General features: G+C 47.5%; 1 protein-coding gene across 1 annotated transcript in view; it reads right to left on the reverse strand.

Annotated features, from left to right (window-relative positions):
* Positions 1-23,932, reverse strand: part of TENM4 (teneurin transmembrane protein 4) — an 848,025-nt gene that overhangs the window by 137,021 nt on the left and 687,072 nt on the right. Inside the window, exons 15-16 of the mRNA XM_081537618.1 lie at positions 22,948-23,142; positions 16,550-16,750 (exon numbers count right to left, since the gene is read on the reverse strand). Coding sequence (XP_081393744.1) covers positions 16,550-16,750; positions 22,948-23,142 — 396 coding nt within the window. The remainder of the gene's footprint in view (positions 1-16,549; positions 16,751-22,947; positions 23,143-23,932) is intronic.

Consider the following 23,932-nt stretch of genomic DNA (forward strand, 5'->3'; position numbering starts at 1 on the left):
AGGTTGAGTGTTCCTCTGGTCCTTTCGCCTCATTCTGACAATCCTCAGCACATCGCTGCAGGACACACGTTTCACAGATGTGGAGACTGAGACCCAGACTGGACAGGTGCAGGCTCTCCTCCAAGGGAGCCTTCTGGTTCTTCCAGAAGATGTGCCCCTGTTTCTGGCCCTGTTGCTCCTCCTTTGTTACGTTCAGGTCAGACCCTGGCTGTGTGCGAAATGCAATGAGATTCTCTACGCAGAGTTTCCCCCATCAGTCGAGCCTACCTTTCTCCTCTGGAGACCGCAGGGCTGTCCCTCCAAACAAAATGGTCAACATCCATTTACCACCAGTTTACACGGGACATGCTGCCCTGGCATGAAGCTGAGGTTGTCTGGTGGCTTGGCACCCCTCCATCAGTCCTTTTACAAACTGGGCTGTGGGCTCTTGCACATTTTAATGGAAGGGGCCTGAACGGGGTGACCTTGATGTTTATGGGGTGCTAACTGATAGCAACACAACCTGTCAGTGCCGAGGTTCTCCTCTGAAGATGGGCTCCCAGCCTGAGTGCAGGAGACCCGCTGGCCTCGTGGAGGGAGCAGAAACCTGAGACACTCCTTTCTCATTCAGCCTCAAGATGTAGGCCCCATTGTTATGCTTTTATATACCTCAATTATTATTATTTTTTTTCCTTGAAATAAAAGGAACTGCTTTGTTTTTCCTTTTCTGATTCTGCTTTGGAATTAAAGCAGACATAACTTCCCAGAGTGGTTCGTGAAAACCAAATAGAATGATGCGAAAGAATGTGCTTTGACCTCTCCTGCACCTTTTACATAATGTAAGTGGCACTTTGTGAACTTCTGGTCAGAGCTCCTAAATCTCAGGTTTCCTCAGTTGTAAACTGTGGATGATACTGACTACTGCAGAGACTTGTTTGCTGAATTTCTTTGCTCCAGGCAGGCACTGGGGATCCAATGGTGAGCATAACAGATACGGCTATTTCCTGATTCTAAGAAGTGACATCCTAGCATGGCAGATGGATGTAACCTAATGAAATTAAATGAGTTAAGATGAATGGAAGTGAAGCTTCTAGCATGGAGCCTGGCACACAGGCAGGATATAAACTGCACACACATATTCACATAAGAAAGGAAACGGGGCGTGGTGGCAGATGTGAATTCTGACTTATGTAACATATCTGACACAAGCAAGCATTTGATAAAGGCTAGGTGACAGTCACGTGATTAACATCAGTACTTTCTGACTAAATGCTGGAAGACCGGGGCCTGGGTGGAACCCTTTGATGTACTATAGAGTACACAATCCACAGAGTAGACTTGGATTCAGACTTCGACTGCCCAGTATCCTTGGGTTCTTGTGGAGTCCTTGGGTGAATTACTTAATCTCTCTGCATCAGACTTCTCTCCCAAAATGGGGAGAGTAGTAATGGTCCCCTACATAGTGAGTGGTGATAATGTAAGGAAAGGGCAAATGTGTAACTGTGTTATGAAATGTGCTACGTAAACTGTGCTATGTACATTCCGTTATGTACACAACTGATTGATGGGGACCTAAGGCATCCTGTTTTTCCAGTAGTCATGTACGATGTGAAAGTTGGACCATAAAGAAGGCTGAGTGCTGAAGAATTGATGCTTTTGAATTGTGGTGCTAGAGAAGACTCTTGAGAGTCCCTTGGACAGAGAGGCGATCAAACCAGTCAGTCCTAAAGGAAATCAGTCCTGAATATTCACTGGAAGGACTGATGCTGAAGCTGAAGCTCTAATACTTTGGCCACCTGATGTGAAGAGCCGACTCATTGGAAAAGACTCTGATGCTGGGAGACAGTGAAGGCAGGAGGAGAAGAAGGTGGCAGAGAATGAGATGGTTAGATAGTGTCACTGACTCAATGGACATGAATCTGAGTAAACTTTGAGAGACAGTGAAGGGCAGAGGAGCCTGGTGAGCTGCAGTCCATGGAGTTGCAAACAGTCAGATACAACTTAGCAATTGAACAACAACAACCAGACACCCAGTATCTGTGCAGCTGTGAGTCACCTAGAAGAGACGCACCTCCCTGAAGAGCAAACCAGTTTCTAGCAGTGGCCTCGAACTTTGGGTATGAAGTTACACAGCACAGCACCACCAGCCAAGACAATTAAAACAGGCTTCAAAACTATCTATGTGTGTAGCCTCGGCTTCCTCTTGAAATCAGGTGGAAATCCCTAACTGTCCTAAAGTTCTCATTCCAAGTCTGTAAAGTTCTTGACTCAACTGTACAGGGCTTTGGGGACGAAACAGGTCAGGCCCAAGAACACCTTAGCTCCTCTGCTGGGAAAAGCCACACCCACAGCATGTCCCCTTGCCCACCCGACCTGTGCGCTGCCTCACTGGCATCTGTGCCTATTGTCTCTCTAGACTGGAAGCCCACCTGCTGGCAGGCTCTAGTGTTTATTCAATCTTGGGTCCCCGGCAGCAGGCACCGGACCTGGCACAGCATGCGTTTTCAATAAATATTTGTTGAGAGAACAGATGAATTAAAAAAAAAAAATCTCATGGAAGAGATGTTATATCAGTTGGCTCAACTCTATCTCAGCGCCATATTGTACCCAATTTACTTGGTTAAATATAGTCGCACGGGGGTTCAGTCTCCTTCATATTTAACTGTCTTAGAAACTTATCTTCTCCAACCTCTGACCGGAGCTCGCAACCTTAAAGTGTCTCAGTTCTTACACGCTCACTCACATTGTCCTTCACACCAAGGCCCACACCCATCCTCTTTCTATAATGCAGAAGCAGGTGGACACATGATGAAGAGGTGAAGAGGGAGGGGAAATATATGTGGTTTGGCTGTTGGTTAACCGTGCTCCAAAGTGTATACATGAGGGAAAGGCTGCCCCAGGCTCCTCTCATTAAATGTTAATCCCCATATGAACCTGGACAAAGCCTGGGACCTATCACAGCTATGTTTTAATTTGTCTGGACTCTACAATCCCCTTCATTAAAATAACTGGTAAGGGAAGCTGTGTCTTTCCTCTAAAGGGAGAGACTTATATATAATTTTCCTACAAAATTTCTTCCACTTGGAAAGATGCTCAAAATTGACACAAAATTGAGATAGAGGGGACCTCATGCAATGATCTGTGTGCGTTCTTCCTGAGCAAGGAACAGATGTTGGTGAAGCTGTCTTTAAAATTCCAGGGATGTGAAAGCAGAGCTGTGACCTCCCAGGAAGACTGTGGTAAGTCCGTATTTGGCACTAAAAGGGATAATAGTGAGAACTGTTCTATTCTGCTTAGGATCTGAGGTTCTTAGAGTGATCTTAAGAAATTTTAATAAGCGTTAAATAATTTTAAATGGCATCACTGACTCAATGGGCATGAGTTTGAGCAAGCTCCGGAAGTTGGTGAGAGACAGGGAGGCCTGGCGTGCTGCAGTCCAAGGGGTCACAAAGAGTCGGACACAACTGAGCGACTGAACTGAACTGAACTGAATTTTAAATGGTTTCCACTAGGACTTTCTGTTGCATCACTAGCTCATCTGAATTAGTGCACAGTTTGGGGAATTCATCTGAAATCCTGGTCCTTGAAAATTCCTTAGGGAATTGCTCATGAAGCCCTTGGATACTTTAAGTGTGTCCCTACACTAAACAGCATTTGGGGCAAAAAATAAGGGCAAATTATAGAACCACTGTTGATGGCACATAATAATATATCACTAAATTCTCACAACATCCCTGCGGTTATATTTGTACTCCTTTAACATTACTGAGCAAACAGCTTGGAGAAATTAAGTGACTTGCTCAGAGGCACTTAGCTAGAATGAAAAGTGACTATGATTAACACAACTTTTTTGGTCTGTAAGCAGCGGGATCTGGTTTAGGCAAAGCCTCAGATGTAATGCGACATATGTCCTTATTAATTATGTATTAGATCATCACCCCAGCTAGACTAGAGAATCTCTGAAGTCAGAATCCGAGTCTCCTTTTTCACCCTGACTCAATGTTTACCATGTTCAGTACTTTTCCTTTCATTTGTCTCTCTATTTGTCTTTTCAACCTCCGTTCATCTATCTGCCTGTCCATCAGTCCATCCATCTGTCCGTCTACCCATCATCCAATCAGCTATTCAGTCAACAGGCCATCTAACTGCCCATTCATCCATCAATCCTCCATCCATCCATCCATCCATCTATCCACCCATCCATCTAGCCTGTGACTTGGGCAAGTTACTGCAACTTTCTGTGCCTCAGCTTTCTCATCTGCAAAATAGAGACACCAACATCTCAGGCTCGTGTGGGGTTGAAATGAACATCATGTAATGTGCCTAAATGTCACATACACCTTTTGTAGAGGAGGAGGAGGAGCAGTGTTAGTTGCTCAGTCGTGTCTGACTTTGCAACCCCATGGACTGTAGTCCACCAGGCTCCTCTGTCCATGGGATTCTCCAGGCAAGAATACTAGAGAGGACTGCCATTTCCTCCTCCAGAGGATCTTCCCAACCCAGGGATCGAACCCAGACCTCCTGCATTGCAGGCAGATTCTTTACCATCTGAGCTACGGGGAAGTTCTGAATATGGCAACTACTTTATGTTTACGTTCTAGAAGAGTCAGGGGAAGGGGGGGCTTTGAAGATAGTGGGGAAAGCAAGGGGAGGATGTGAGCAACTGAGGTGCCTCTCAAGAATTGGAGAGGACTAGATGTGGAGTCTAATCAGGAGGTCAGGCTTCCTGGGCTTCGTGCCCTCGGGAGAGGCGAGCGGCAGAGACCTGTGTAGGGCACAGGCGAGGATGATGAGAGAGTGTTAATCCATGGCCTTGGTATTCTCAGTGAAGTAGGAACCTCCACTGAGCAGGATGCTGATGAAGAGATGTGGATATTTGAAAGAGCCCCTTGGGGACTGAGCACAAGAACTCACAAAGTACCAGAAGAACCACAGCTGGAAGGGCTCAGGAGACGCTAAAGAGCGTGAACACGACGTGATTTGAGTTATGGTGCTCTGAGGCCCGGCCGTAAGATCAGAGACAGTGAGTAGCTGGAATAATCCGGGGTTTTGCAAGGTGGATGTGGAAGACAGGTGCAGGCACAGGGAGCTGAGAGTGATGAAAGAAGGCAGCTGGAGATGAAGGACCAAGGGGGAAACGGACGAGAAGGAGGGTGAGCCAGGAGATGCTGGGCAAGAAGTGGCTTGGGCGTGGCCAGGGAATTGCCTTCAGGGAGATTTAGGGTTAAGAGAGAAAAAGAGGAGGAAAACTTAGAAGGGCAGTTTTCACGGTCAGAGCCTGAGAAGGCATCTTAGAGATCCTCTAACCATTCTGTGGACAACATGGGCCAAATACAGGGAGTGCACAGTGACATGTAGGTTGGTACTTGAGCAAGAACTTGACGGCTGCCTTAGGAAATGCTCATGTAGGGGGCCAGCCAGACAAATAGCTCAAAGAGCGGGTGGGCTCACCCCTCTGTGGCTTCTCCTCTGTGCCTCTGGACAGGCTGTTTTCATGGTTCAGGTGCTCCTTTCCCCCAGTCTTCACATGCTGAATTCTGGCTCCAATGCTACCTTTTCCTTGAAGCCACCTTCCAATTTCCCAACTGGAGGAGGCTTCATCTGTTGCCTTCCCAAAGCACTCTATGCAAACCTTTCTTTATCAAGGTTATTAGTCTACCTGTGTTGCCTCCAGAACCGTGCCATCATCAGATTAGTCTGCATCCCACAGTGAGTCTCATACAGAAAATGTATCTTTAGACTGCATCCGCCAGGTTGCAGCGCCCTGAGGCAGGGCACTCCACGTAACTATTCAAGTCCCTATGATTTTGCACAGGACAGAGGCCTTAATTTATGCAAGCTGGGTATAAAAGCCAGCTCTGATACTTCCCAGCTCTGGGAAACAAACATTGCACATAGCTGAGTCTTATTTTTGTCATTTCTAAAATGGCAGTAATGAAAGAAACTGAAAACTGAAAATATACTGAGCATCTACTATGTGACAGGCACCCTTCGATGCTGGGGATTCAGAAATTGTATTAAATTACTTCTATCTTCAAGGAACTCAAGTCTATCTAGGTGTATAATTGGGCATAAAGCTGCCCACCATGCCTGGCACACAGTAGGCTAATTACAATTTAACTTTCTCTTCCACAGGCCAGAAATCCCAGCATTTTGAATGATTTGGCTCAAATTTAGCACTCTCGCGCCCTCCCTCCCTCCCCCACAAAATTGGGCAGATGGCTTTTTAGTCTCAGTGCAGGTTTCAGGAAGCTGCCAGAAGGGAGGGAGGCACAGGAAGAGGGTGTCTGACTCCTTCACAGTAATTAGTCTCCTTTTGGCATTGAGGCCAAAGCCAAGTCACTCTCCCGTGCCTCTCACCCTCCGTCCCTGTCACGGCAGAGTCAGAGCAGCTCCAAGCGGCACCTCGGCTCCCCAGGTCTAGATGGCAGGAAGCTAATGAGCCTTGGAAACCACATGGCCTTTCACCTCGCCCAGGGAGCTCGGAAGGCTTTTAAACCAAGCAGAAAAGTGGATTCCAGTATGTCAGTGCAGAGCAGTCTCCAATCTATTCTCCCAGGACCAGAATTTCAAGCTTTGTGAAGCACCTATCACAGGAAGTAGGAAGCCAGCACTACTCACCTTAATTGGAGGGTATGTGGCTCTCTGATTAGGGGAGTTCAAAGCTAGAATGGGCGAGGCCTTCAAATAGTCTGACTTAGCTGAATGATAACGAGCCAGGACTGGAGAAGCAGAGAAGCCAAAAAACGGTGACTGGGATGTGTATTTTTAGCTGGGGCTGAAACAATGCCCACGTGAAAGGGCCCACGTAGGTAAACTGAGAGACATCTGGTGTTGAGACCTCCAGCCCTGACACCCTTTTGTGAAGGCCTGCCTCTCCATCCAGTCATGTGCTCATCTACCTAACTCTGTCCTGATCACCTCCTCCTGGAGGTCCCCTAGGCACTTCTAACTGCATGCCAAAATTAGAGAAAGCTTTCTAAAGCCAAACCTGACCGTGTCGCAGATCTGCCTAAAACTTCCCAGTGGCTTCCACTGACAGATGAAATCTAAACTCTTTCAAGGCCATTCATGATCTGATGCCTGCTAACTTCCTCACCTCTGATTCCTCTCACTACTGCCACAAATATCCTAAGCTAAGCTACTCCAAGTTTCAGCTTCCCGGGTGGCTCAGTGGTAAAGAATCTGCCTGCCAATGCAGGAGATGCGGGTTCAATTCCTGGGTTGGGAAGATCCCCTGGAGAAGGAAATGGCAGCCCACTCCAGTATTCTTGCCTGGGAAGTCCGATGAACAGAGAAGCCTGGCGGGCTGCAGTCCATGGGGTCACAAGAGTCAGACATGATGTTTTGATAAAACAACAGCAGCAAGCTACTCCAAACTGCTTCTCTTTCCTAGAAAAAGCCATGATCTGTCTCATCTATGTACCTGCTGCACATCTTTGACTTCCACAATGGGCTGCCGCAAGGTGCTTGCCTTTCTTCCATCTCGGTCAACTCAAATCTAACCTCCATACCCACCTTAAATCTCACTTCCTCCAAGAAGCCACCCTGATCACCCCAGCTGAAAGCAAATGCTCTTTTTCTGAACCCCGGTAGTATCACCAGGTCCACACCGGTCATGATCCAATTTATATAGTGTCACCAAATGAAGTGGTACCTTGTCAACCTGATACACGATCCACTGACAGTATCAGTGTAAATCTTAGAAGTAGAAAGTGTTAGTCACTCAGTCATGTTCAACTCTTTGCAACCCTATGAACTGGAGCCTGACAGTCTCCATGGCCATGGGATTTCCCAGGCAAGAATACTGGAGTGGGTTGCCATTTCCTTCTTCAGGGGATCTTCCCAACCTAGAGGTCGAACCCAGGTCTTCTACATTGCAGGCAGATTCTTTAACGTCTGAGTCAACCCTGGTAACAGCCAATGGCAGAGTTATGCAGGGGATAAGTGTGGGGTATGAACCCAGAGAAGGCTGGATCTGAATCCTTCTTTCCTCTAGAGTGCCTTTGGGAAAGTCACTCAAGCTCCCTGAACCCTGGTTTCCAGAGAATAACACCATCTGCAATGTCAGAGGCTTATGTATTTGTTGTTCGAATAAATCATGAAACACATACGTGGAGGAGCTCTGTAAAACATAAATAAAATTTCCATTCAAAGAATAGTCAGTATTTTAAAGTTACAAGTTACCATACCAGCAGTTTGATTCAGGAAGACAGCCAGAGATTCTGTACAAGATATCAGCCTGGGCATCCAAACAGAAACCTAACTCTGAAGCCCAGTTTCAGGAGGGCTTATGTTTGGATACTGAAGAGCTCCAATTGTGAACGAAAATGTTCTGGGGCTGTTGGGGAAAATTCTACAAAATTACTAAGCTGACAGCTTCCTGTTTATCACCCTTTACCTCTGGCAGTATTTAGTAGCAAGCCTGTTTGGGCCCAATTTCCCAGTCTTTCATTAAATTTTAGGGACTGACCATCTCCTTGTGTCTAAGCATCCACCCTACTTCCTAGACAACTGGTGGGCTCTTCTCTGCCTCCTTCCAATATACCCTCTTCTTTCTCTGCTTCATTGTCGGTCTCTCGAATATTTACTATTCTGAAATTCGATTTTAGCCTGTTACTTGCTGTTGGGAAGGGGCATGGGAAATGTCAAGGCTCAACGGACATGATTCCTTGGGTGAAATTCTAACCTTGGGTTTCCCCTCCTATAACATACCTATACAGAAATAGCCTAGCCCAATCATTTCCTTTTGAAGTTTAATTGGATGTTGGTGCTGTGCTTTCTGGGCTGAGAAGCTAATGCTTCTCAGAGAGGGAACAATTCCTGCTACACAAATGAGACTTGTAACAGGGGAGAATGCTCAACACTGAATCTAATTTTCTCTCCCATCCATGAACAGAAGACAATTTCTCTGGCATTAAAGCATTTCACTCAGTCTTTCTGTCATTAATAAGAATTAAATTCTGTTCCCTCAAATCTAAACGTAATTATAGTTTGCCTCGTAAATAAAATTGAATTACCTTTTTCAAAATTTAGCACTAGTGCAACTGCTATGTTTAGAGCTTTATTTTTTTTTTTAACTCTATTGCTACTTTCAGCTTATTTTTTTTAAGCACTGGGCTTATTTTGCTGTTGACTGCGACTTAATTCGGTAACAGAGCTTTCTGTTCTGTATCTATCTGGTCATTATTGTTATTAAATAGGCTTTCTGTTTTGCTTTTCTTTTTGGTAGGGGAAGACAGTATTAGAGAAGAAATTTGAAACTCAGAGGCTCTGAGTTTGAATTCTAGAAAGTCCCTGTGAGTTGAGGTAGGACCTAGGCTAAGTTGCACTGACAAAATTCGAGAAAGAGCCTCAACATGGAGTCTGCAAGGAAAATCTTCACTGTGAACTGAAACATTTTTCAAACTGAGATTTACAGCAAGATATTCAGTGGACTCCATGACTGGGACTCTGCCTACCTCTCTGGCCTCACTTCACCGTCTACCCCCAGGGCTCCTAGTCTCCAGTCAGATGAGGAATGACCACTCTGTACTTCTGCACATGCTGCTCCCTCTGCCTGGACAGGCCTCCTCTCCTTTGCCACCAGAAGCCCCACTACGGTCTCCTCTACCGTCTGGCTTACAAGTCTCCACATTGGGGAGGACCTTCCCAGGTTCTTCCCTGGCCCCCTTGTGGCCGAGCGCACACTCCTGCCCTTGTGTACCCCAACCCCACCGCACACATGTCGGTCAGAGGTCTTAACGCCATACGACTAGGTACTGCCTCCTGAATGGCCTGAGGAAGGCTGAGCCTTGGTGCCAAGGCCCAGCACTAGCGCAGGGTCTGAGGAGTGCAGATCCTTGGGGCCCAGCACACGGGGAGGCCAGGAAAGACTGTGAGTGGATGGAGCAGACGTGTGTGCCTCTCAGCAGTGGGCGTCCATCCGGAGCTGTGCTGGGATGCTCTGCGGAGGCTGTGCTCCCCTCTTGGCCCAGTTTCTGAGCAGAGCCCCATGCTAGTACCCTGGCACCCTTGTGCTGGGGCTTGGGGATAAATGTGTTGGCATCTTAGTGATTCCTCATTTAGACTTAATGGTCATAGTGGGGAAGGGGCTGGAGGAAGCTGAGGGTAGACAGTTTCAGAAACCACAAGGAAACCAAGCTTCTGAGAAAGAAAGTGAGGTGTTCAAGGTCCTATAGACTCCAATCAAGGTTTGGCTCCAAACCTTCACCATATAAACTTCTCTCAAACTTCAACTGGTTAGTATCAAAGGACTATTTGGCTAATTTAATCATGCATTCTAAAAATATACATTAATACTTTATTTATTGAGTGCTTACTGAGTGCCAGCCACCATGCCAAGCATTTTATATATACAAATTAAAGCTAATTTGAAAAACAGCCCTGAAAGGCAGCTATCATTAGCCATATTCTTTGGATAAGCTGAGTCTTAAAAATCTAGCTTGGTCCCACTCCAAATCCCATGCAATTCTTTCTGAGTGCACATGCTACCGCCAAATCCGTACCACTGAATCTCTAAAAGATCCCCACCTGTTATTCCATGAAACTCAATTGCAATGAAATGATAAGAATCATAAACCACCAGCATGAGCATTTTAAAATCCAAATCTCTGCCACGTACTGCTTCTATGATCCAGCAACCCAAAGGAATAAAATGTAGCGAGAGGGCCCTCTCAAATAAAAGTCATTTATGGAAGACAAGACTGAGCGAGCCCACAGAGCAGTGGAAATGAGGAATGAATTTATGAGGCTGAGGACTGAGATGACTGGGCGGGGGTGTCAGGGAAGGAAAATGCCAGAGAGAGACAGCAAAGGGGCAAGTGATGGGTTTAAGGCATTGTATAGGAAATGGTATTCTGGAAAATGCTGCAGAGCCTGAAATCTTCCTTAGCAGATGTTAGGCTCCGAAAGAAGGGTAGGCTTTTACAATTTTAAGGACCATCTAAAAAGAGGTTAAATTGCTCCCCCTTTCGAAAGCAGCTCTGAGCCAAGAGGCTGAAAAGCCAACTAAAGCACTTGGGGGTAGGGTGGGGTAGGGTGGGGAGGGAGTCCTTCCGCTCAGCGGGGCTGCTCACTGTACCCCTTTATGCAAAGCTAAGGAGGCATCCAGCAGAGCAGGGCTGCTCCCTGGGGAAGAGGGCTGGAAGGAGGTGAGATGATGCCACCCTTGTCCAGGAGGGGTTCTGCCTGGCTGGCCCTGCACTGAGTGAGATGAACGTGAGCTAGGTCTGGAAAGTGAGAAGGGGCCTAGGGACTTGATTTCAGCCTTGCCGAGTGTAATGCATGTGTGTGTTGGTGGGGGGTGGTGTGGAGCTCTCGTCGAAGGGATTAGACTGTCTGGCTGGTAGTGTGCTGGGATCTCCTTTGGCAGACCCTTTAGAGGAAACCCCTCGCTCTTCTTTGATAATTCCCTGCATGAGTCACTCATTCCTCAATCGCTAGAACCTACTGGCTGTCAGGCTGTGCACGAGGGAGAACGACAGACCCTGACTTCATGGGGCAGACGGTTTGGCAAGAGAGAGGCGTGTGTATAATGCATCTCTCAGCACACAGAAGAGCTTAGGAGAGACCTTGGAGCCATATCTGGGTTGAATCTGTATTGTGCCACTTACAAATGAGGGGGTGCTGGTAAGGAATTTAACTCAGTTCTGAGCTTCAGGTTCCTTATCTGGAAAATGGAAGTAGTAATACTGACATCAGAGGGTTCTCATGAACCTTAACTAAAATCATGGTTGAAAAGCACTTAATTCAGTAGCTGGTACACGGTGAGCACTAACAAACTAATGACTTGGGGCTTCCCTGGCAGTCCAGTGGTTAAAACTTTGACTCCCAATGCAGGGAGTTCAGGTTCAATCCCTGGTCAGGAAGCTAGGATCCCATATGCCTCCTGGCCAAAGAACCAAAAAATATAAAACAGAAACAATATTGTAACAAAATCATTAAAGACTTAAAAAAAAAAAAAAAAACCAATGACTTTCATTATTGCTTCATCCTGTGGCTTCTCAGGGGAAAAGACAAGATTAATGGCAAAGAAACCTCTTTGGATAGAAATAAGGCTTGACGTAAGAGCTGAGAACTTAGAAACAGAGGGCCTACACTTAACTCAAACTCTGCTACAGATTAGCTGAGTTACTCTGGGCAAGTCATTTCCTCTCTCCAGCTCTTTCCCATTTGAAAACCATAGCAGTAGCAATCATCATCACCATCATCATCACTACCCTCATTACCATCCTCATCATCACCATCACCACCATCACCACCGCTAACACCTCCGTCAACACCATCATCACCATTACCACCACTACCATCACCACCATTAATACCTCCCTCAACACCATCATCACCATCACCACCATCACAACCATCATAACCACTGTCCCCAAAGACTAAGGCAGTGAAGTCCCACCGGGCCCAGAGTTGAGGACAGAGGTTTGTTGGGGGTAGGGGCTGGGACATATAACCTGTGTTCTTCCAGGCCACAGGGACCTATTGAAACAGTTATCTTATATGGTTTGTCAGGAGGGAAGAACACACCAATGAGGCAGGATTTAAGGGGGAATTTCTGAGATGAAATGGCAGGCCAAGCTGCTGAGAACCCAGGGGCCTGAGTAAACACTTGTATAAAATCTGACTTCACTGTTTCCACAAACCTAACTGAAGAGCTAGGAAACTTGTCAGCTCACATTGCATTACGGGCTGGTTGCTGAGTGCAGGGCGTGTTGATTTAAGCTGCTTTCATTAAATCCTGTTCTCTGTGCCAAACAGGCAAGACACTCATCTTCAGGCAAGAGATGGGTTCTCCTTCCTTGGCGGGCCAGACAAGGGGGGCTCATTTCTGCCAGCCCCCCGACCTAGGGTCCGTCCTACAGGATGCGTCTCCCGGCCTGTGGCTCCTAACGGAAGGGCTCCGGGCAATGCCTGTGCTGGCCCTTCCGTGCCCGGAGCAAATAACACAAATGGTGTGATTTGCCTGGGGTCTGAGTTGTGCCAACCACGTGCTAACCATTTGCCCTGCGTTTTCTCACTGAATCCATACAGTAAGCTCATAGGTAATTTACCTAAAAGGAAACTTAGGGTCAGGGAGGTGAAGCAACTTGCTGAAGCCACTCAACTAGTGCGGACCAGGTCCCTTGAAACAAAGTTCAGTGCCTGTTCACTGCCCTGTGGCCAACTCCCTGAGCGCAACAAAGACGGTTCCTCGGTCACGGGGCATCCGCTCAGTGAGGCCTGTCCTGCTTAGTTTTAGGGCCCAAACTCCATTGTTTTCAAACAGCTTCCATTTGGTGAAAGTGCTGTTGGAAGGGAGGGAGGAGGCAGCGTGAAGTGCTCCCCTTCTGCAGGCACTGTTCTTGGCACACCTGCACACACAACTTAATCCCCACATGACCCTCCGAGGCAGGTACTGGTACTATCTCCATTTTTTATAAGGGAACGACAGTCACGTCAAGTCAAGTCCTTTTTCAGCGGCCCACTGGTTAAGACTCTGTACTTCCAATGTAGCAGGTGCTGGTTTGATCTCTGGTCAGGGAAAGAAGATCCTTCATGCTTCACAGCGTGGCCAAAAAAAAAAAAAAGTCTGGTCCCTTGCTAAGGTCACGCAGTTAGCATGTGCAGAGCCAGGATGGAGCCCAGGCAGGTATGGCTGGGACAGGAGGGAGAGAGAACCACCAGCAATGCCAATTTCACTAGCCTTCAAACTAGCGTCTGTCGGGAAGTGGCGGCCAAAGAGAAGTGCTGGCCATGGGAAGCGGTGCGGGGCGCCAGGCAGCAGGGGCGCCAGGCAGCAGGGGCCAGGCTGGGCTTGGACTCCCAGCTCCTGCAAGCACAGGGCGCTTCATGTAGGTTGCTGAGCCTCAATTGTGAAGATGGGGACCATACCATACCTGTTACTCTGCCTCACCAGCTATTGTTGCTTCTCTCTGTGTGTATGTTATGTTTGTGTGTGTGTGAAAAAGAGAACGACAGAGTGATCTTTGTATGCTGTGAAGCACTCAACAAACAAATTGTTACCACTACTGCAAGGGGAGAGAGGAAATCTGAAGTCATCTTTTAAATCTCCAGCCTCGTGGCAATCATGACACTGTTTTAGTCAGTGATTTAAAAACTATAATCCACATTTTTGAAAGGGCACATTTCAACTTGCCTCTCTCAAATGTCTCCATTAATACCTAGGGCTCTCACCAACGTGTGTTTTAATCATACCCGTAACATAGCTAACCTTAACTGAGCCAATATCATGGGCTGAGTAGCGTGCTAAGTGCTTGTATGCATTGTCTTAAACAATCCTCTGAATAATGATTTCCCAAATACTAACCCCACGAGGTATGTAATCTCGCTATCCCCATTTTACAGCTTGCAGGGGTGAAGCCACCTGCCCAAAGTTACAACTAGTAAGCAGCAGGGCCGGCGTTTGAAATCATGGCTGTCAGAGTCAGGGACTCCTCTTAGCACACGGAGCTCCATGCCTCAGGTTGGAGGCCATGTGCTTAACACCAGCTGTGGGGAGCGGGAGGCACAGAGTTTAGGAAGATGAGCCCTCACAGCTCTTTTCAAGTCCCTTTCAGTGGGATCTTCTCTCTCCCTCTAAGAGGCCAACGAAAAGAATCCTTAGTGATCTCACTCAAAGTTAAACCTGACTCCATCAGAGGCTGTGGAGTTTCATCGAGGATTAACAAGGCATGGACGGTTACATTTCTATCATAAATTAGCTTTGTGGCCACATAATGAACAATACAAACCAGTGTAGCTATAAGAGGAACATTCATTATATTGCTATAAACAGAGCTATATAAAAAGAATTATTCCTAAGACTCCATGCATCTGCATTTGTGATGTCTTTACACGAGCTTTGCAAACAAAGTCCAAATTAGACCGCATGTGTGTGTATGTCTGCGAGTGTGCTTAAGTCGCTTCAGTCATGTCTGACGCTTTGCGACTCTATAGACTATGGCCTGCCAGGCTCCACTGTCCATGGGATTCTCCAGTCAAGAATACCAGAGTGGGTTGCCATTTCCTCCTCTAGGGCATCTCCCTGATCGAACTCGCAGCTCCTGTGGCTCCTGCACTGGCAGGCGAATTCTTTAACGCTGAGCCAGCTGGGAAGCCCCTTAGACTGCATTTTAAACATCAATTCTCCATTCAGTGGGGAAAAGTAACCCCAAGTATCCCAAAGGCACAGATGCTGCACTGGATCTCATCTTTACAAAGGTGTCAACCATCTTTCCTGACCATTACCAAAACTGTTAGTACACAAGATGATGAGCTCATCTGAGCTTCACTTTGTTTAAACAGGGTGGTGCGGTGGGGAAGGTGATTTAGGGTGAAGAAACGTGGATGGCTATCACTTTTTAGCCATGTGTCCTTGGGCAAGATTACTTAGGAATTCTCTGGGCCTACTGTTCTTTATCAGTTGACGGCTCTTCGTGTGTTTGTTTGCTCTGTCTCCCCTCTGCTTCCCAGAATGCAAGCTCACCAGGGTAGAGACTTCCTCCCTCTTTACCCACTCTGAGTAGAAGAGCGCCTTGTTCAGTAAGTATTCACTAATAAAATCTATGTAAATAGGGAAAATGGGGATGATGATGATGCTTTCCTCACAGGGTTTTTGTGTGGATTAAACTGTTCAGGTGAGATGCTGGAAGTAACCACGCTTACCACGTATCAGTACTGTGTTAGGTGATTCACCTATCTTCTCATCTAATCTTCACTTCGAGAGGGTCTCTAAATCATCAAGTGCTTACAAACAGAGGGTGCATGGGTGCGTGCTAAGTTGCTTCAGTCGTGCCTGACTCTCTGCGACGCTATGGACTGAAGCCCGTCAGGCTCCTCTGTCTTCTCCTGGCAAGAATACTGGAGTGGAATTGCTATGCCCTAAACAGAGGGTGCTAATATATTATCCCTTAAACTTTGCATGTGTAAACTCTGGGGTGAATCAAATACCACAATCAAGAGTACATTCAGTCATGTGCTTGTCATTCATTCATTTGTCAGTGTTTATCAGGCAGCTGCTATGGGCCAAGGGTACGTTGAATCCTGGGGATGTAGGGGTAAGAGATGTTTACTGTCCTCATGGAACTTACCATCTCGTAGAGGATCTGACCAGAAAGGCAGGTGGGGCCACATCACTGAGTGCCCTAAATATTATATTGAATCTGGACTTCATCCTGGGGAAGAGGTTCAACTAAAGGCCCATCCCTGCAGGACGCAGGGAGGTACGCTGTTCCCTATGGCCTTGCCTCTAGGATGGCCACTGTAATGTGAAGGCGAGAATTCAGTGAATCGCATCTATTGTAACTAACATGGTTAAGGGGAGATGCTTTGACTCTCAAGGCTGTCACTATGAAAGGAATGGTGTGAAGATATGATGGATGAATCCTCTGTTCACCTAAGAGTAGAGGTGTTGAGGGTGGAGTTCAGAGGAAGAAGGAAAGCATTCAGGGATACGGGTAACCGCCTGCTACATGACCAAGGTCAGGGTCAGGGCCCTGAACAGGACTGAAAGGTGCACAAGTCACAGTGGAAACCTCCTCCCCCTCCATCCATGCTGCTCCCTTATTCTCCCCACACTTACCAATAGAACAGTCATGTCCAGTCCAGCTTGGGTCACAGCTGCAAAGCCCTGTGTCTGGGAGGAAGGTTCCATGGCCTGAACACTGGTCCAGGCAGGTGGCCCTGGGCGTCTCACAGTTGGTGCCTCCCCAGCCCACAGAGCAGTGGCACTCGCCTCTCACGCAGACACCTCGGCCCGAACACGTGGGGTCCATACAGTCCACTGTGATACGTGGAGAGAGAGCACAGGTGAATACTGGACCAACCAGGCTGGGGGCTTCTTTAAACAAACTGCTACGCTTTGCACTGGAGCAGCTTCACATGATCGAGAAGGACCCAGATGTCCACAGAAGTCTTGATAACACTTGATAACAGTGAAGAAAATGACTCTAGCAACAATAGACCCAGGTTTTCGACTCCACCCAGTGGTCAACTGTTTATCTCCTGAGTCTCCCTTTCCACGCCTATAAAGTATGGATACATATTCCCACCTCTTGGTTTGAGGGTGCAGAGAGGAAGACCTATGTCCCTAACAACCGCAACAATGGAAAGACTTTGTTTTGTTCCCTTCTGTAGCTCTGCCTCCTAGAATACTGCCAAACATAAGGGAGGCACTTGAAATATCATCAGAGAACAAACTATTAGTGTTTGCCACATCACAATGCAGTTTTATTTCTGTGAATGTGGGACTAAAATAAAGAAATTTCATAATTTAAATGAGAATTTATTTTGCATTTAAATTCCCTTAGATTTTGTCATCTTCCCCAGATTCTGGTGATTGAGACAAACTTTCAAGCCTCACTTCCCCCCACACATTTGTCTGGAAGTGTATCCAGGCAAACATTTCAATGATTATTCAAAATTATATACAGTGGCTGTGTTTAGCTTCTCCTCAAGTCAAGTCTGGTGAACTACAAAGCTGTGGCTCAAACCAGGCAACTTCCCACAGGGCTCTTAGGGCCCAAGGTCTAAGTGGTCTCAAAAGACCACCCCCTGCCAGAAGGAGGGAGGAGAATATTGTGAGTTACCTGCTCTTTGCTAGTGTACTAGGAAATGCTTCATAAACCTCATCAGGTTCCGTTTTCTCAATAACCCAGTGAGGTACAGAGGAGGAAACTGAGGCTCAGAGAGGTAAATGATTTATACGAGGACTTCCAGAGCGGAATCTGAAGACAGGTCTGTCTGATTCTGAATCCACTGATAGCCCTGCCCCTGGGACTAATTTTCCTAAACCAAAGCTTTAGTTGTGGGGTTACACAAAGTTACCAGAGACCATTAATCCTCCGCAAAGCATTTCACCAAAAAAAGGAGAAGCGTATTAGGGGTTAACTTAGCATGTGGCTCCAGTGCATGCGGAAAGTGCAAAAGGCAGTAGAAAGGAGACAGAATTGGCAAACGGCTCGCCCTGTTCTCTACTCAACCAAAGAGCTGTTAGATCACCCACGCACTAGAGGGAGAGAGGGAGTTCTGTCTGTCTTAAGTGGAAGGGGAGAGGGAGGTCCTGGGGCGGGGTGGGGCTCATTGTGCAGCTGTTGTTGAGTGTTGATGGAGCTGCTGTGAACGTAGTCAGATTCTTCCTTCCAGGGGCTCATGAGGAAGCCATATGCTGCAGAGGAAATAATTTAGCCTTTGACCTCAGAGGTCCTAAGGTCAAAGGTCACAAGACAAACTGAAATGGGTCTATGACTATGGCTGTGTCACGTATCTGCTTTGAGCTTCCATGTATAAAGCAGGTATGGTAAAATTATCTACCTCTCAGGTTGCTATGAAGACCAAATGACATTGAGGGCTTTGAAAGGGCAGTATAAACTATAAACTGTTGCAAAGAAGTTACCTGTCCACTCTACCAGGACATTCAGCAGCATGACTTGGGCAGACTGTGGTTAACACTCATTTATAATTCAGATGTGCTTTTACTTCATCTATCAAGTTAAATTTTATAACCCAATGTACCTGACTTTTCCACAAGAGTCAGGAACTCAGCTGGAGTATATTAGAGTCACAGACACAAATGGGCAGAGACTTTACGAAGAACACCATTCTGGGAACAGGTTGTTCATTTTGAGGGCTAGCTTATTAAGAAAGCTCTTTCACTGTTTGGGTTTTTAAAGGCATTCAGTGTAACTACTTCAGTGATATGTAAGAAGATCAAAGGTCTGGAGCAACCACTGGATTAAAAATATAGTAACAATAATAATTAGTGTTGAGTCTCTCTTCTATGCTATATCTTGCTAGTAAACCTTTTATATACATTGTCTGATTTAATCCTAACAACAACCTTTTGAGGTAGATACCACTGTTACCCTCACTTCACAGATGAGAAAACTGAAGCACAGAGAGGTTAAATAACTTGTCCAAGATTACACAGTGGTTAAGTGGAGGAATTTAAATTTGAAGCACTCTTTCCTGGTATAAATCTCTTGCTATTTCCTTTGCAAACTTACTGGTTCCAAAATACATGTAACACATGAATACAGACATAAGCACACAAAATGGTTAAAAATAGAAATCAAAAGAAAACAAAACAATGAAAGAAAGGGGCAAAGTGGAGAATTAATAAAGCCACAAGAAGGCAAAGAATCCCTTCTCTTGCAGTCTCTGGACACCACTTAATAATGGTTTACACATGACCTGCTGGAGTTTCTGTTAATTAAAAATGATAAAAATAATAGTAGTGATAAATTTTCATGACCTGACTCAGATCCCAGGACCTCAGAAGGATTATTCTGGCCCATTAGGCAGCTAGGATAATTCCCCAGATTCAGAGAATTTTCCAGTTTGACGGGAAATGACTCAGCAGTTCCTATCCCGAGACCTGTAAAGGTATTTCCCGTTCTGTGAGTGCCCGGACCCCAGCGTGGGGTTGAAGCTGTCTCTGAGGCGCCCTTGAGGTTGAATCTATAAATCTGCACTGTTAGTGCAGCAAGCCGAGAGGGTGCCAAGTTCAGCAAGAGGCCCTTGGCGTCATGGTCCTATTTCTCAGACATAATAAGTCTGATGGGGACCCAGGAACCAGCAAAGTGAATCCGATGTTCTCAGAAGCTGGTCCAGGCAGGGAAGAAAGAGCAGAAAGAACTCATGAGGGGCCACCTCCAGGCAATTCATCATCAATTAATCATTGCTCCAGGAGGTCAGCTAGGCAAAGCAAGTGTGGAGCTGCGCAAAGGAATTCTAAGGAGGCCTGGGCCTTGGGGGCAAGGCAGCTCCAGGAAACCTTGGCTGAACTGACTGAGGTTCCTGCCAGAACAAGGGCCCAAAGCCAGGGTGGTTATCTATACCACAGTGACCCCCTGCCGAAGGTCCCACATTGACTGTGCATCTGTGCGCCCTCTCTGGGGCCTCTAGGGAACCGTAAACCCTAGGATGGCATTAAAACGGTCTCTCTCCATCACACTGGGATAGTTTCCCCAACACTATTTATTTGGCAGGATGCTGTGTGTAACATGGGAAGAGCGTCAGGATTGGGGTCAGGGAGCTGAAGGAATATGGGAGAAGCTGGCAGGGAGGTGGGCTCGGCTCTGGGCAGAAAAGAGTCTAACTTAATTTCTTCTTAGAAGAGGAACCAAGCAGTCATATTTTGTTTTTCCCTTTGCAGAGCCTGCCATTCAAGCCAAAATTTCTGGCAGACGTTTGGCCTATTAATGAGATGATGGGACCTGCATGGCCAGGCCACAAACACAGCTCTTCTCCCCAAATGTTCCACGCTTCGGTGACCACACAAGCTACCCAAGGCACTTCAGGACCCGAAACACAGCGGCTCACTTTTCACGGTAAAAGGTCGAGGTTGGGCCCCTCTGCCCTTCCCCAGCTCCCACTAAGCATCCTGTCGGTGTGGTTCAGGCTTAAAAAAAAAAAAATATGGGACGATAAGCTTCAAAAGAAAGAAGAAGGAGAGAGCGAAAGATGTCAGCTTGTTAGCTCATGTTTTATAAACACAGTGAAACCTGTTAGAACAGAGCTGACGGGGGATCGGGGGAGAGGACAAAGGCCCAGGAAACCCCCACTCGAAACACAAGGACTCGGCAAGGATGCTTCAGCAGAGAAACAGAAATAATAAGAGGAATCAGTACCAGATGACCCTTCTCGGAACAGAGATCAGGAGTGAAAACACTTCTTTTCAAACAGTAATGTAAATCAAATTGCTAAACAACTTCTATCTCTCTGTAAGTGACCTTGCTCTCCAGGGCGCTGCCCAGGGCTGGCTGATCAGGAGAAGGACCACTTCTCCTCCTTGACCCACACGACACTGGGACCCAGGGTGGGACGGCCCCACCGTTTCAGGAGGGATCTCCTCTTGGTTTCTCCTTCCTTCACAGTGTCTTCACCTCAAGGGACAAAAATGAAAAGGGGAAGCAGACGAAGGTCAGGGACGTCAGGATGAGAAAGCCAACGCCTTTGTTCAAGGGGCCGCGAGGGCCCCTGGTTGAGCTCAGACAGCCCGCGGTAATCCGCATCAAAGTTAATAGGTCTGAATCAGGACCTCCAGTCACACTCCGGGAGCGCAGACAGCCCGTCTCTCAGAGGAGACGGATGCTTTCCAGACACTAATCCCTTCCCGCTCCCTGTTCTTTTAACACGGGCCCATTATGTTCTCTCATTTTAGGGGAAATGATACTTCGAGAGGGGAATACTTATTACATCCCCGGTAGATTAGAAGACTAGCTCTCCCTGGAGCCTCTTGCACCCACTGGAGAAAGTGCCAGGGCCCTAGACAGTAAACAGTGGGAGGTTATGACCATTAGCATCGCCCATCGGTTTCAAGGTCCATCCATTTCAAAAGGCCTTGGATACAGTGAATGGAGTGAAACAGGAAACATGCTTCAGCTGTCTCCAGAAAGTTGCTAACGACATAAGAGCTAACATTTAGGGACCATTTCCTATGTGTCAGACACTGAGCTATGTGCTTCACATTAGTCGTTTAATCCAGTCCTCACAATGACCTTCTGCGGAAAGGAATTCCCATTTTACAGATGAGGAGACTGAGGCCAGTGAGTGTGGCAGAACCAGGACTCAAACTCACATCTAACGCCAGAGTGTGCACTCCTGACGGCTACTCTCTATTGCTTGTCATAAGACCCCTCCTCTCATTGGGAAATCCCACGTGGTCAGGAGGAAAGAGTACAGGGTTTGAGGTGAGAAGACCTGGGCTGAATTCCGGTCCTGCCATCAGGTAGCACTATGACCAGGGCATTGACACGCCCTTCCCCGGGCCTCAGGGTTTTCATTTGTGAGACAGACCACCTGGTTAGGTTTTCTGGGGAACAACTGACATCACTGTTGAGTTAGCAGTTCACTTTTAAACCTCATTCTGTACCGGCATGTATTTACTTTATGAAGGAGGGAGACATGCTTATGAACACCTAGGGGCTACAAACAAGACCACACACACATGCATACATATATACACAGACACAGAGGGGTGTGACAGTGGAAGGCAACTTTTGGAGGTCTACAAGAGACTCATATTCAGAAATGGAGAGCAGAGATGCTTAAAGGGCAGGAGAAAGACCTCAGATTGTGGAGTCAGAAAGATTGGGCTCAAATCCGGCTCTGCCATTCACCAGCCATGGGATCTTGGGCAGGTCATTTGTGTCCCTGAGTCTCAGTTTCCTCAACTGTAAAATGGAGATGATTGTCCCTCCCTAGCAGGCATGTGTGCATACTAAGTCAGTCAGTCACGTATATCTGACTGTTTGTGACCCCATGGACTATAGCCCGCCAGGCTCCTCTGTCCATTGGATTCTCCAGGCAAGAATAGTGGTGTGGGTTGGCATGCCCTCTTTCAGGGGATCTTCCCAACCCAGGGATCGAACCTGTGTCTCTTATGTCTCCTGCATTGGTAGGCAGGTTTTTCCTTTTTTACCAGACAGGGGAGCCTGGTGGGCTGCCGTCTATGGGGTCGCACAGAGTCGGACATGACTGAAGCGACTTAGCAGCAGCAGTACCTATGTGGCTCAGATGGTAAAAGAATTTGCCTGCAATGCAAGAGACCTGGGTTCAATCCCTGGGTTGGGAAGGTGCCCTGAAGAAGGGAATGGCGACCTACTCTAATTCTTGCCTGGAGAATTCCAGGGACAGAGGAGCTTGGTGGGCTACAGTCCATGGGGTCGCAAAGAGTTGGATACGACTGAGCTTTCACTTTCAGCACCTACTAGTGCTGGAAGTTAAATGACACCAGGCTTCTGGCACAGACCCTTGCATATGGTTAGTGCTCCATACACACCCTTCTCTTCCCCTCCCTGAGCAGGACCTGTCCTCTCCCTTTAGGTTAGTGACTGCTGCCGATGGCGTCCCGAGCCAGGGCGGGGGTGGCGGTCGCAGGCCTGCTCTGGAGGCTCCCGCTGCTCCCGGGAAGGCCCGCCTGCCGTCTCCGTCTCATGGGGAGCAGCGAGCTGCACCCCCCCACCCCTGGGGTCCTACCTTCCTCACAGTTCTCGCCCTTGTAGCCGGGGTTGCAGATGCAGGTTCCCATGATGCAGGTGCCGTGGTGGCTGCAGGCCACGTCGATGCACTGGTTGGTGGGCACGTCACACTCGGCGCCCTTCCAGCCGCTGTGGCACAGGCAACGGCCCTTCATGTACTGGCCGTTTCCACTGCAGAGCACAGGGCAGGAGGCTGCAGAGACAGCGCCAGGAGCCTGCGTGGATGTGCGCCCCGGTATACCCCATCCGTTCCTTCCCCCCGCCGGGCTTCAAGTGCTTTGCCATAATTCGCACGTGTGTCTACCTGTCTGCTTCTCTTGCTTTATTTCACTCCAGTTAAAACACGTCTAGAACTGTGGGTTTAAGTATAGGGTGTAGGGCCTAAAGTATACAGCTGGGGCCCCCTGAACGTTGCTTTCTGCTGTCCCCCTCATTACTGGTGGCTGCATGGGAGTCGCCAGGCTCCTTAGACAGGAGGCTTCAGTCTGTTCCTTGGGCTGGCTACAAAAGACTGCCTGGCCTCCTGCCTGCCCCGCACCGTTCCAGCAGCACTCTCCTTCTAGTAGTGCTGCGTTTCGCTTCCTCCATCCTCACGTGCTGAACCACTTCATGTCATCTTTAAACCAGCCGCTCTCCAGCTTTCCCTGTATTTCCAGCCTCCACTCAAGTCCCACACACCACTGCTCCAATAAGAGAATAGCTGAGCCCAACGTGGCTCTTTAAAGTATCATCTTTCTACTCTGCCACTTAGCCTAAAAGGTTTTGTGATCATCTGCACGAAGGACACTATATAAAAATAAATTATGTGTGTCACAGCCTTACCAAGATACAATAAGGCTGCTTTACACATGACTCTTAACTTTAAGTGCATATGGGATGAGACAGTAATTCTTGTTAGGAGGAATGCCTCATTTTCTCTCTGCACCACCTTCCCCCGGCTCCCACCTGGCCTCCTTCCTTTTTAAAGCACTCAGCAGGTAATC

This window comes from Giraffa tippelskirchi, chromosome 10 (genome assembly GCF_054371585.1).
Source record: "Giraffa tippelskirchi isolate mGirTip1 chromosome 10, T2T-mGirTip1v1.2.pri, whole genome shotgun sequence".
In the NCBI taxonomy this organism is placed as follows: domain Eukaryota; kingdom Metazoa; phylum Chordata; class Mammalia; order Artiodactyla; family Giraffidae; genus Giraffa; species Giraffa tippelskirchi.